This window comes from Geospiza fortis, unplaced genomic scaffold (assembly GCF_000277835.1).
Source record: "Geospiza fortis unplaced genomic scaffold, GeoFor_1.0 scaffold101, whole genome shotgun sequence".
Taxonomy (NCBI): domain Eukaryota; kingdom Metazoa; phylum Chordata; class Aves; order Passeriformes; family Thraupidae; genus Geospiza; species Geospiza fortis.
The window spans coordinates 734,765-747,367 of NW_005054388.1; the positions used below are offsets into that span (position 1 = coordinate 734,765).

Genomic DNA, 12,603 nt, shown 5'->3' on the forward strand with positions numbered 1-12,603 from the left:
GTCTAGACATTGCTTTGATTCATCAATTTTGTGTTGGCTCGTTGTTTTAGGGGTTTTTGGCTAGGTTTGGTGAGGGGTCTCTCCCGTTCTATGCTGGATCCGATGTCATTTGCATGCTGACTCGATGTCCCTTCCCCTTCACTGTCTGGGTGCCATCCTCCAGGAAGCAGCAGGGTGTCACTGACAAAAGGGGGAATTCTTAACCATCAACAACAGGTGATTACAATAACAAACAGTTAGAACTCCACCCTGGCAGCAACTGGCCCAACCTGTGAACTCTGCAACCTTTTAAAAAATTGGGCAGCTTTTCTACTCATAACAGCCTGAATAGCCACCATAAACTGGGGCTGAACTGGGCCTCATGTGAGACAAACACATTCCCAAAGGCAGGAATCCTGACAGCTGGAACACCTCAGCCACCAGGGAAGGGAAAATCAGTCTTGAGCTGAGCCCAGGGAGGTGCAGAGGCCATGCAGGTCAGTGACCCAAGAGGGAAATCACCTCAATCCACCCACGCTCAGGAAAACCAAGGAACTGGCTTTCCTGGCTGCAGCCGAGTTCAGTCCCAGGGAAAATGAGGTGGAGATGTTTCTGCATTTCCCCTCTTGGACAGCAGCAGGAGCTCTGCCCATGCAGGATGCTCGTGGTTATCTCTGCTCAGAGCTGCAGGAAGGGCTCTTCCTTCTGTGGGCAGTGGAAGGTCTGATCCCTACCTGTGATACCTTGTGGGGCTGCCTAAAACTGAGGCCTGACAGAATTAGGGGGTAAAAATCAGTTCTGTTTATTGAAGGGCCTTCAGGTACATTCAGGGCAAATGAAGCCCCCCCAAGGGCTACACCCAAAAATGGACCATGGCTCACAGGTTTTCACACTTTTATAAGTTTGGGCCATTTGCATGTTGGGGGTCAATCTGCCAATTACAGCTTCAGGTAATGAAGCCATGCACCCCAAGTTTGCTCCCCCAACTCACTTTTATTTTACATCTCTCAGGGCCTGAGGCAGTGAGGTGTCCTTGATTGCCAGGCCTGGAGAGGAATTGTTGTGTCTGCCCAAAATGGGAAAGCAGCAGCTCACACTGTGTGTGGAGTTTAGTTATACACTAAAGAGCTGCAGGATTACAAATACATGAAAAATATAAAAGGTGAAATCCCAAGGCATCATGTGGATACAAAGCACAGGTGCAAGGAGGGCCAGATTCCAGGTGCTGCTCTGGAACAGCAGGAGACCCTTCCCCCTTTGGGATTCCCTGGAGGATTTGCCCAGAGGGGCTCTGCCTGTCCGGGGAGCTGCAGGGGAGGTAACCTCTGCTGGGTGTGCCACAGCATGATCTGTGCCACAGCTCTCACCCACCTGATGAGCACACTGAGGATTTTCCTGGTTGAAAACAAGGCAGCTGTGATATTTTTTCCTCCTGTAGTTCCAGTATTTTCCCTCAGGTGCTTCCAAACCTCGGCAGTGTCCAAGCCCAGGCAGTGAGGGAGGCAGAGCCTGCAGGGACAGCAGGGGCAGCCCTGCCCTGCAGGCTGAGCTCCTCTGCCCTGGCTCTCTCTGGTGCTCTGCTGTGTGCCCCAGACAACAATAATTGTTCCATCCTCAGTGAGAGGAACACACTCCACCAGTCACTACTGATTAAAGAATCAGTGCAAGGTGCAGAAGGAGGGGGACCAAACCAGTGAGAGCATCAGTGGTGCTGAGGTGTTGTAACAGCCATTCTCACTGACACATGGGCTGTGCAGATCCAGAACCCCAGAGGACATCCCTGCACAGGGAGCACCCTGGCTGTGTACAGGGAGCTCAGGGTGCCTGGGTTTGAGCAGCCAGGTGTCTGCTAGGGAAGGCAGGAACCTCCCCTGAAATGGAAAATGTAAACCCCCTCCCTCTGAATTGTTATAATTTTGAAATTAAGGGGCTCTCAGGCAAAGATGTGGGAATAGGAATAACAGTCCTTTATTAAGGAAAAAAAAAAGAAAATATAAAAATAAAAATGCAGTGATAGAAACCAACCCTGCCAGAGTGAGAGCAGTCCCTGCCCCCTGTGTGTCAGGGGGTGGCACAGCCCCATCCCACGGGGGCTCAGCCCTCCTGCAGTGCCAGCTGTGCTGCTGCTGGAGCAGGGATCCTGCACAAGGGGGGAGTTTTCCTCTGCAGCTCCAGGGCTGCTGCAGATGGGCCTGGGCTCCATCTGGCAATGCAGGGCAGCAGAAAGCTGCTCCTCTGGCAATGCAGTGGGCAAAGGCTGCTGTGCTGCTCCAGGCTCAGATTGGATCCAGGTAGGAATGCTTGGCTCCTCCCCTGGACGCAGCATCTCCCATGGGATGCTGGAATTGGATCAGCCCTGCAGGGACACTCAGTGGCCATGGACAGCAGAGATCTCCTGGAGGGAGGGTTGGCTGTGGGAGAGATAAAGAAAAAACTGCCCAATGGACAGCAGAGAACTGCCCCAGCTCTGACAGATGGGGACAGAACACACAGCCCCAGCCACATCTTGCATTTCCAGCCTCAGACACAGGGACTGGGAAGAATGAGGCCACACCTGGAACCCAGCAGTGCTGCATGGTGCCCACACTTGGTGCTCCAGCCTTTGCAAACAACAACCAGGATGAATTATTTTAATATTCTGGCATTTGAAATTAATTTTAGTGACTACAAGACCTCTCCTTACAGCCCTCTATGTCTATAACAGCAACTGAGGGACTGAATTGAGATTTAAATTTTGATCTTAAATCGTGAGGTTCACCCTTGAGAGGACAGGGGTGGGTGTGAGAAGATGCTGTGAGCACTTCAAAGGGCACCTGAGCCAGAGAGCTCCTCCCTTGCAGCCCACAGGGCCCTCACTGACCCCTCCAGCACTTCCCAAGCCCGCTCGGAAATGAGAAAAATTACTGCTGCAGAGCTGAAAGGCACCAGCCCAGCAGATGGAAATGGATTTCTTCTCTCTCTCCTCACCCCCCCAGCAGCTCTGGCAGAGCTCTGTGTTGATGCTGGAGCAGCAGCTGCCAGGGAGCCATCAGGACTGGCTGGTCCCTGCGTGGGCTCTGTGATCCCCTGCCAGCCTGAGACCACCTGCCTTTCTTAGAGCCAGCTTTAGGTGCTTTTGGCCAAATTTCCACAGCACCAACCTTGTAAATTCACTTACCACAGGAGATTTTCCACAGCCTTCACTTACAGGAAAAGAAAAGATGATTTTCAGAGGGAAATCCTCCCCCAGCTCTTAGTGCTGGGCAGCACCAGGAGCACGGCCCAGGGTCAGAGGCTTTGTTTGGACCCAGACTGGTGGGTGCCCTCTTTGTATGAGCAGGCAAACTTGGGGTGTTTTGGTGCATCAAGGCACATGGACACAGCCTGTATTTCAGTTTGAAGCTGAGGCAGAAGCATCAGTGGGTTTGGAGCACGTTTTGTACACCAGGAATGGTCACATTTGTCATCTGGTTCCCTTTCACAGCACAGCCAAGTGAGGTGGAGCTCTCCACAGCCTTCCAAAAGCAGGGAGATGCTCAGGGCAACCCAAATTGTACCTCAGTAACTGAGGGAGACAAAGGTAAAACAGCACAGGAAAAAGGCAGGGGGAAAGGAAATGTGTGACTAGAAAAAGCAGTAATTTCTGTGGACTTGTCAAGCCTGAGAGATACAAATGTCCTGATGCGCCTGAGGATTCCTCTGCCTTTCCACAGCCCTCAGAAGAGAGGGGGGCACCTCTCAGCTGTGCAGGTCACAGGTGTAAGAGCCTAAATGAGAGATTTGGGACTCCAGGTGGCTCTCCAAAATGCAGTTTGTTGTATCCAAAATGCAGTTTATTCCATCCAAGATGTCACAGCAGTCCAGGGTGGTGGGTGACAGAGCTGTGCCCACAGCTGTCAGCTCCAGCTGCAGGCAGGCCTGGAGACCCTTTGGGTTTGGTTACAATGCATTATAGACTTTTCTTTTGGTTACAAGGCATTATAGACTTTTCTTTGCTGAGCATCTTCATACAGCAGAACCAATCTATACCTTAACTATTATCTATAGCCTATCATAACTGCTGTAATTACCATGTTCATGTTACTGTTCTCCAATCACTCAAAGTCGGTACATTACAGTTTAAGCTAGAAGTTGTTTTTCAGTTTTCTTGCAGTGGAAAGTTCTGAGACCTTTTTTCTATTTGCAACTTTGCTGACTTGTTTGCCTGTGCTGTCTTTGTGCTTGGTAAAAACATCTTCTTGTTTGGGGTGGGTTTATCCTTTGCTCTAAGCCATAAAAACCCCTTCTAACTAACACACCCTTTGCCTCCTTGGTTAGCCAGTGAGACTGACTCAGCAATTCTTCTCTTCTATATGAAAACTTGCTTCCATCTCTATTCCTTCATCAGACTCCACATTTAAAAATCTTTCTGCTAAGCACACATATCTGTGAGACTTTCTTGTCAAACTTTCATCCTTCCCAACACACAGACATCTGCTGGAATCTCTGCTTGGGCACAGGGGCAGGGCAGCCCAGACACCTCCAGCAGGGAGAGCAGAGCAAGAGGGAAAGGACAGTGAGAGGGAAAGCAGAGCAAAAGGGAAAAGAGAGCAAGAGGGAGAGCAGAGCAGAAGAGAAAGGAGAGCAAGAGGGAGAGCAGAGCCCCTCCTGAGTGCAGCCAAACTCCAGGCCCAGCTCCCCCAGCCCAACACCTCTTCTGCAAAAGAAGGAGGGAATTCTGGTTGAAAATATTCAGCAGCTGGAGGCAAAAGGAATTTCTTAACAGATGTATTATTCCTTCCTGTGCATAAGGTGTTCCATTATCCATAAAAATCCCCTTAGTGCCAGGTAAGAAACCAAGAGTCAGGAATGCTGTGGTTGTGGTTGGAAGGAAGGCTCTGCACTGCCCACAGACAGCCTTGCTTCTCTTCCTGAGCAAAGATTTCCAGCCCTGAGAGTAATTGTGGGGGCTGCCCTGGCACTAGCACCCACTGGCTTCAATCAGTTTCCATCTCCACTGTCCCTGCCAGCTCAGCTTTGCTGGGTGAGCACTGGGGCTGGCAGAGCCCCCAGCTCCAGCCAGGGCAGGGCAGGGCAGGAAGCTCCTCTGCCCCTGCAGGAAAAGCTGCTGCATCTTCTGTGACTTTCTGAGGAATGATAAACCCTTTCCATTCCACACCTTTCACCTCACATTCCCCCATTTCCCCCAAAATATTTACATATATTATAAAATATATCTTTTATAATATATAAAATGATATATTATATAAAAATATATATTATTTATAAAATTATATATTCTATATAAATATTTATATTTATATGCAGAAATATTTATATATAAAGATAAATGAGAGGGGCTTCTAATTGTCCTCTTTCATACAGGAAAGGCCTGGGCCCCAACCAGGAGGGACAGGGCTTGGCTGGTGTTGCACAAAGGGCACCACAAAAGGTTTGCCTTTCACTCAGACAAAGGAATTGCTCTCCCCACTCTCATCCTCATGGCAAGGCACGGAGTGGATGGGGCTGTGAGGAAGGCAGTGCTCCACTGTGAGTGCAGCTAAGGAGATCCTAGCTTTTATCACTGTTCTTAGAGACTTTTAACATAATTCAAAGGTTTGAATGTTAGCAGGGATAGAAAAAACTTCCTTAGAAATAAAATCTAACTTGTTTTTGCACCATTTCTGCATGGGAGTGTCAGCCATTTAGTTCTTCTCCAAGCAAAACTTTTTTTAATTAGTATTAGGACAGATCATGAAGTATTGTTAAACCAGCACTGTTAAACCAGAACTTCAAGGAAATTCTCAGTAATCATTGAATGGGTTGTGCTGGGTTTGAAGGGACCTTAAAGATCCTCTAATCCCAGCCCCAAAGGGCTGAGGGTTTCCCCTGAAGCATCCAATTTAGCTCCCCGCATCTATCAATTATTAGGAGCAGGGCATGTGCTGATGGGCAGGGACAGCAGGAGCTCTCACATCCTCCTCAGAAGGAGCCAGGCTGACCTGCAAGGCCCAGGCTGTGCAGTTGAATTCCATCTCCACTGAGCCTGGTTGCTCAGTCCATTTCAAACAACCCCAGCCATGGACTCTCTGTGTCTGATTGCAGAGCTCTTGGGCTCCCTTTGAGCAGGCAGTGATGCCTCAGGGTGCTCAGGGCTGCCTGTGCTGCCCCTTCTGTCCTTAGGAATGGAATGACAAAATTATCCTTTGTCTCCTTAAAAAGGAAAAAAGCCCAGAAGTTTCTCTCCTCAATTAGGTAAAAAGACACCTCATAGGACCCTGGAGGACTTCACCTCAAACTTAAGGATGGCCAGTTGGACAGAAACCAAAGAGTCCTGCCTAAGCAATTTACTAGAAAAAGAAGAGAACAAAAGGAAATAATGGCTTTTGTGTAGTGTTTTACCCCACAAAGAGCCTCTTGCACCTGGATTGGTTTTTCTCTGCAAAAAGTTTTGGGTTTTTTTTTGCCTTTTATTAAAACTTTTCTGTTTCCAACACTGCCACAGAAGCCATCCTGCTGATTTTATGCCATCTGAGGTGGCTGAGCTATCTCAGGTGTGATTTACGTCTCCAAGAGCTTATGAGACCTGGCTCGAGGAGACCAAATATCAGGAACCTTCAGGCCAGCACATGCACACTTTGGTTGAGGTTTTTTTTCCCTTTATCTCCTTATCCTGACATTTCTCATGCTCTCAGTCCCATGAGTGTTGCTGCCAGTTCTCCAGCTCTGGAGAGTGTGGTGGTTTCACAGAAAGGCAGAGAGAGCACAGTCAGGCCCTCAGCTGAGGTTCTCATGTAACCCTGGGGACCCAGGAGTTCCTCACAGGGGATTTTATGGCTGAGCCCCCCAGGTGGCTCAGCTGTGCTCTCCAGGCCAGGATGTGGCTGAGCAATTTCCACACCCAGTGCTGAAATCACGGATTTTGCTTTCCTGGTGAAGTGCTGACTCTGTTCTTTGTGCACGGAGTCAGCAGCACCAGCCAGGGATGTGCTGTGTCCACAGTGACCTCTGTTTAAACCTGGCCTCATTGTTTGCTGCATTGGTCCCTCACCCACAGCTCCTGCCTGTGACACCCCACACAAACACCACTTGTGAGCATTTCTGCCCCTGCACTGCGAGGATGGCTGCGTACAGTGCCAATTATGGTCAGTGAGATTTTTTAAAAGGCAAATTAATCATTTCTGCAGGCTGAATCACCACCTTGAGGTGCTTCTCTGCAGGAGAAAACACAAAGAATCTCAGGCAGTAAAAAATCAACAGCCATGGGAAGCAAGAGATAAAAACCATTGCAAGAGCAAGGTGGGGCCAGGGCTTGCAGCTCCCCAGTCCTGCTAACTCAGTACACTGGGACACACATTCAACACTGAAGGTGTGATACACAGGCAAAATGAATTTTAGGAAACCGAAAAGATAATTTTAGAAGGAACAGAGACTCAATTTCCACTGAAGAAAATATGAAGGCTATAAAAGCACATTTTTCACAGCTGTTTTCTACACCAAGCCCTACAGAAACAGTGAGATTTTAAAAACAAATTTCTGGCACAGCAGATTGAAGTTTAGATTTTTGGCCAAGCCAGAAGCAGAGCAGAGTGCACAGCCAGGGTTCCCCTGTGCTGAACTCCTGCTGCTGCTGAGCCAGGAGCAGCCTGGGCTGAATTCCACCCTCCATGGGCCAGAACCAAGGGCAGGCACAGGCCAGACCTGTGCTCTTGGCTTTCCTGGAAGTTATTGGGACTGTGGGAAATGGAAAGGCAGAAACTTCCACACACACAGGAGGGTTTGATCTGCAGCCTTGGGAGAAGTTTGGATGTAAAAATACAATACACAGACATTAAGCAGGAAAATCATAAACTTACGTTTCTATAGTTGTAAGTAAGAATGTGCCTTAAGTAAAAAATTGTATTGATAAGATGGTGAAGGGTTTGTAATGTAAGGGTGGGGTTGTATGGAATAAGCTGAGAGTTTAGAGGTTATGATAGAAGCATTTGTGTGCATGTGACCCCATGGGGTAAAAGTATCCACAGTGCAGTAGAAGTGAGTAAAGGTGATAGGTTAGAAAAGCAAAATAAACCCTGTGGCAACTGCCCATTGGATCAGAAGGTTCTATATTGCCTTGTAATGAAGAACTTGTGACTGCTCTGAGCTCTGGCTGACTGCCTGCTCCTCTAAAACCTCACAGCCTCTGAGACTGGTGTTTATCTGAGCAGTAAATCATAGCCCCAAAATAGTCCCATCCCTTTAATTAATGCAGTGATAATAATAAAAACAAAATTAAACTAAAAGCCCACAGCACCATTCAGCAGCATCACTTTTGCAGAGCTCTTTGCTTTGCCCAGCTCCAGAGGGTGATCTGCTGCCAGGCACAGCTACAGGGTGCAGCCAAGGCTCCATCTGCTGATGGGGTGCAGCAACATTTCAGGGCTGATGGGTTTGATTTGGTTTTGCAGAAGTTTTCTGCATGTGTGCCACATATGAATATCTCAGGTTTCCTTGGCTGACCAGGGGAGCCCTGTAGTCAAAAGCAAAAAATGCTTCAAGGAGAGTTACAGAAGTGAGAGGATATTCAACATTTCTTGTGCAAACCCAGGGCACCACAGGGAATATTCCTGTGTCTGCTCTGGGGTGCCCTGACCCCCAGGGCAGCACTGACTCTGACCCTCATCCATGGAGAAAGTTTCCCAGACCCCAAGATAGACTGGAACCCACAAAAGTGTGCAATAGATTATAGAAAGCAGTGCAGGTGTGTCACTTGGTGAGAAATTGAGGTTTGGGATTTTTAGTGTGCTGTGGATGGAAGCAAGATGGAGGGCACAGGGTGCTGTCCTGGGTTTCTTCTTCATGCTGCTTCTTCCTTCTTCTCCATGGGTTTGGGTGGCATTTTGTAATTGGGCAGAAAAGTCTGCACTGGGGGCTCTGTGGGATCAGTTATTGGGTTAAAAGGGAAAATAATCCAGGTGTCAGCTCTTCATTGGATAGTTTAGTCTTAGGAGACCTTGTACCAAGAGATTGTTGGGCATTTTGTGCCTTCTAATGAAAAGCTGCAGAACTCACAGCAGTGAGGCTGTTTTACTGATAAGGAATAATAAACACCTGAGTGTGAACATGAAACTGCTGTCTGGAGTGCCTTCAATGCAGAGCCAGAGAAACCCACAGCTGGGACCCCCACAACTGGTACCCCCACAATTTCTGACCTCATAGGATGAAAATAATAATATCCTGCTGCTGGCAAGGAAATGGAAACCTTTCCTTGCTTGCCTGTGAAGCCATTCCCTGGCATCAGCAGTCTGGGAACCTGCAAGCTTTTCTCTTTGATTTAGGAAAGAATAAAACACTTCCAAAGTCAAGGGGTGATAGCTGTGAGTGAGCTGAGCAGGGAGCCCTGCTCAGGGTGATTACAGGGAATTCCCTCCAGAGCCCTCCTGCCATCCCAGCTCACAGCAGCCCGACTGCCAGCTAGAGCACTCCACTAAAACATTGTCCTCTCTGGTCTCATCTGAAGGAGGAGGTGCTTGGGTTTCCTTTTCTGTTGATGGAAATCAATAGAACCAAAGGAAGCTTTTGGTTTTCCTTGAGGTGCTCCACAGGCAAGGCCTCACCCACCTGCTCCCCAGGAGCTTCCTGGCATGGGGGGGACAGGAGAGCCTTGGGAAGGCACAGAGGAGCTGGGATTGTATGGGGATGGAGAGCTGGGATTGGTGTGGGGATGGAGAGCTGGGATTGTGTGGGGATGCAGAGCTGGGATGTGTGTGGGGATGCAGAGCTGGGATTGTGTGGGGATGGAGAGCTGGGATTGTGTGGGGATGCAGGGCTGGGGTTTGTGTGGGGATGGAGAGCTGGGATTGTGTGGGGATGCAGAGCTGGGATTGTGTGGGGATGCAGAGCCCTGGCAGCTGGTGCTGATGCCTTGCAGTGCCTCTCCTCAGGAGCCTCACACACCAAACCAAGCACAAATGATGCAAATTCAGCCCCCCCTCTGGTCTCCAGCCCTGCTCCCACCCCAGTCCAGCTGCCTGGAGTTCATCACACAGCCTGAGTGAAGTTTTATACCAAGGCATGGCAGACTCTCAAGAAATCCATACCCCCGAAATGTGCAGTGCAAAATTCTTATTGAGATACAATGGAAGAAGATAAATGTGAGCTTTGTCTGAGATGGCTGTGAATAAATCTGAGCTACTGATGCCTGTGGGTGGCTCTGAGTGAAATATTCACTTCTTTCTAATGGAAATATTTTGATTAACAACTTTTATTTGCCTAGCAGCAAATGCCATTTTTTTCCTTTTAAATCACAGACAAGTGTCATAAAAGATTTCATTTGCACATTAACAAGATATTTATAAAGTACTTGGTATTGAGTTCCCTCAGCAGGCAATTACAGATATGTTCTATTTTTTGAACAGTTCTGGTTGGGTTTTTTAATTAGTCTCAAGGTGACTTCCAACACTCAGATACATCCTGAGGGATTCCCCATAAAACTGCTTGTAATAATGAGTTCCTTGTGCTTACTGCAGCACTTCTGAGTGCAGGCATGACACAGCAGCCACTGAAAGGTCTGGTTTTCGAGGCACACTGACAACAGCAAAGCAGCCAGCAGAGTTTCATGCAGTGGGATTTACTCTCGGGTTTTGTGAGCCCAGAGGAGCAGCCTGCTGTAAATCACTTGAATTCAAGTGCTGCCTTTTGCATGGATCCAGGGAGTTCCCTCAGCCCCAGTGCTGTGGGTACAGCACACCCCATCCTGCCTGGGCATCTCCTGGCAGGACTGGGCAGGACTCTGGGAGCTGCTGCCCTCTGCTCACACCAGGCTCATCCCCCTCCTTGCCTCCTGCCCAGGACACTCCTGTTAAAACCTGGGGTTTGCAGTGAGCTGGAGGAGGCTGTTGTAGCTGCAGAGCACTTTTGCTGGTCCTGCTGATGCCTTGGGATTTCAGCTTGTGTGTTTTTCATGTATTTGCAATCCTGCAGTTCTTTAGTTTATAACTCTTTGTGCTCTTCCCAGGGAGGTGGCACAATCACCATCTCTGGATGTGTTTACAAAAGCCTGGACCTGGCACTTGGTGCTGTAGTCTGCTTGAGGTGTTGGGGCTAGGTTGGACTCAATGATCTTAGAGGTCTCTTCCAACCTCATCATTCTGTGATTCTAAACTCCACACACAGTGGGAGCTGCTGCTTTCCCATTTTGGGCAGACACAACAATTCCTCTCCAGGCCTGGCAATCAAGGACACCTCACTGCCTCAGGCCCCAGAGATGTAAAATAAAAGTGAGTTGGGGGAGCAAACTTGGGGTACATGGCTTCATTACCTGAAGCTGGAATTGGCAGATGAACCCCCAATATGCAAATGGACAAAACTTATAAAAGTGTGCAAACCTGTGAGCCATGGTCCATTTTTGGGTGTAGCCCCTGGGGGGCTTTGTCTGCCCTGAAGGCCCTTCCATAAATAGAACTGCTTTTATTTCCTTAATTCTGTCAGGCCTGTGTTTTTAGGTAGCCCAAAAAGGCATCACTGCCCAGCTGTCAGGGCCACACTCAGCACTCACCACCCCAGCCCTGCCCTTAGTGCAGCCACCCCAGGAGCTCCCAGGTGTGGGAAATAGTAAAAGTAGGAAGATTATCAGAAAGCTAGGAAAGCAGACCTTGGAGCAGAGAAACTTAGAATCATCTTCAGCTGCAAAGTCTGGAGGTAGAACAAGTTACAATGGTACAGCAAGCAAGGACATAAAACAATAGCTTGATTTAGATAGACCTTAAGACTGCAGGAAAATGTGCTTAGCAAGATGGTAGAAGGTTTTAAGATTAATAATGTTGTATTGTGTATTGTTAATCGAAAGCAGACAAGCAAACATTGTGTGAAGCAGGTGTACATGTGCTTTTAGTAACTGGCTAGAACAACTGTCTGTAAGCTCTAGCAATGTGCCATTGGCTAGAAAGCTTTTAAGATGCTCTGTAACAAAGCCATCTTTGGCTGCTGCTGGCTGTACCTGAGCTCAGCCATTCTCCCACTGTCTCAGCCATGTCCCGCGGCTGATGCTGCAGTAAAGCTCGAGCAAGGCACCCCAGCACTGCTGTCGTGTTTGTGAATGCCCAATGGACACAGCAGCACCCTCCCTGACCCTGGCTGTGCTCTGTCCCCAGGTGAGCAGCTTGTCCCGGGGGCCGGGCCGGGGCCGGGAGCAGCGCGTGCTGCTCATGGTGATGGTGATGGTGCTGTGCTTCCTCCTCTGCTGGCTGCCCTACGCAGCTGTGGCGCTGCTGGCCACCTTTGGGCAGCCTGGCCTCATCAGCCCTGCAGCCAGCATCGTCCCAGCCATCCTTGCCAAGAGCAGCACTGTCTACAACCCCATCATCTACGTGTTTCTGAACAAACAGGTCAGTGAAATGCCTTCCTTCCTGCCTGCCTTCCTTCCGACACTTCCTTCCTTCCTTCCGACACTTCCTTCCTTCCTTCCGACACTTCCTTCCTTCCTTCCGACACTTCCTTCCTTCCTTCCGACACTTCCTTCCTTCCCTTTCCCTTCCCTTTCCCTTTCCTTCCCTTCCCCCCTCTGGATTCCATCTGGGCAAGGAGGGACAAAATAGCGAGGGGAGATCGGCACTGTAATATTTTATAAAAAATCCCTTCACCAGGATTTTTCTCCTGAGAAGCTGAGAAACCTCAGAAAAGAAATGT

The 12,603-nt window shown here is 48.9% G+C and overlaps 1 protein-coding gene across 1 annotated transcript in view; it reads left to right on the forward strand.

The window, feature by feature from the left end:
- LOC102031507 (pinopsin-like) overlaps nt 1–12,603 on the forward strand; it is a 46,777-nt gene that overhangs the window by 30,172 nt on the left and 4,002 nt on the right. Inside the window, exon 3 of the mRNA XM_014308861.1 lies at nt 12,069–12,302. Within this exon, the coding sequence (XP_014164336.1) occupies nt 12,069–12,302 (234 nt within the window). The remainder of the gene's footprint in view (nt 1–12,068; nt 12,303–12,603) is intronic.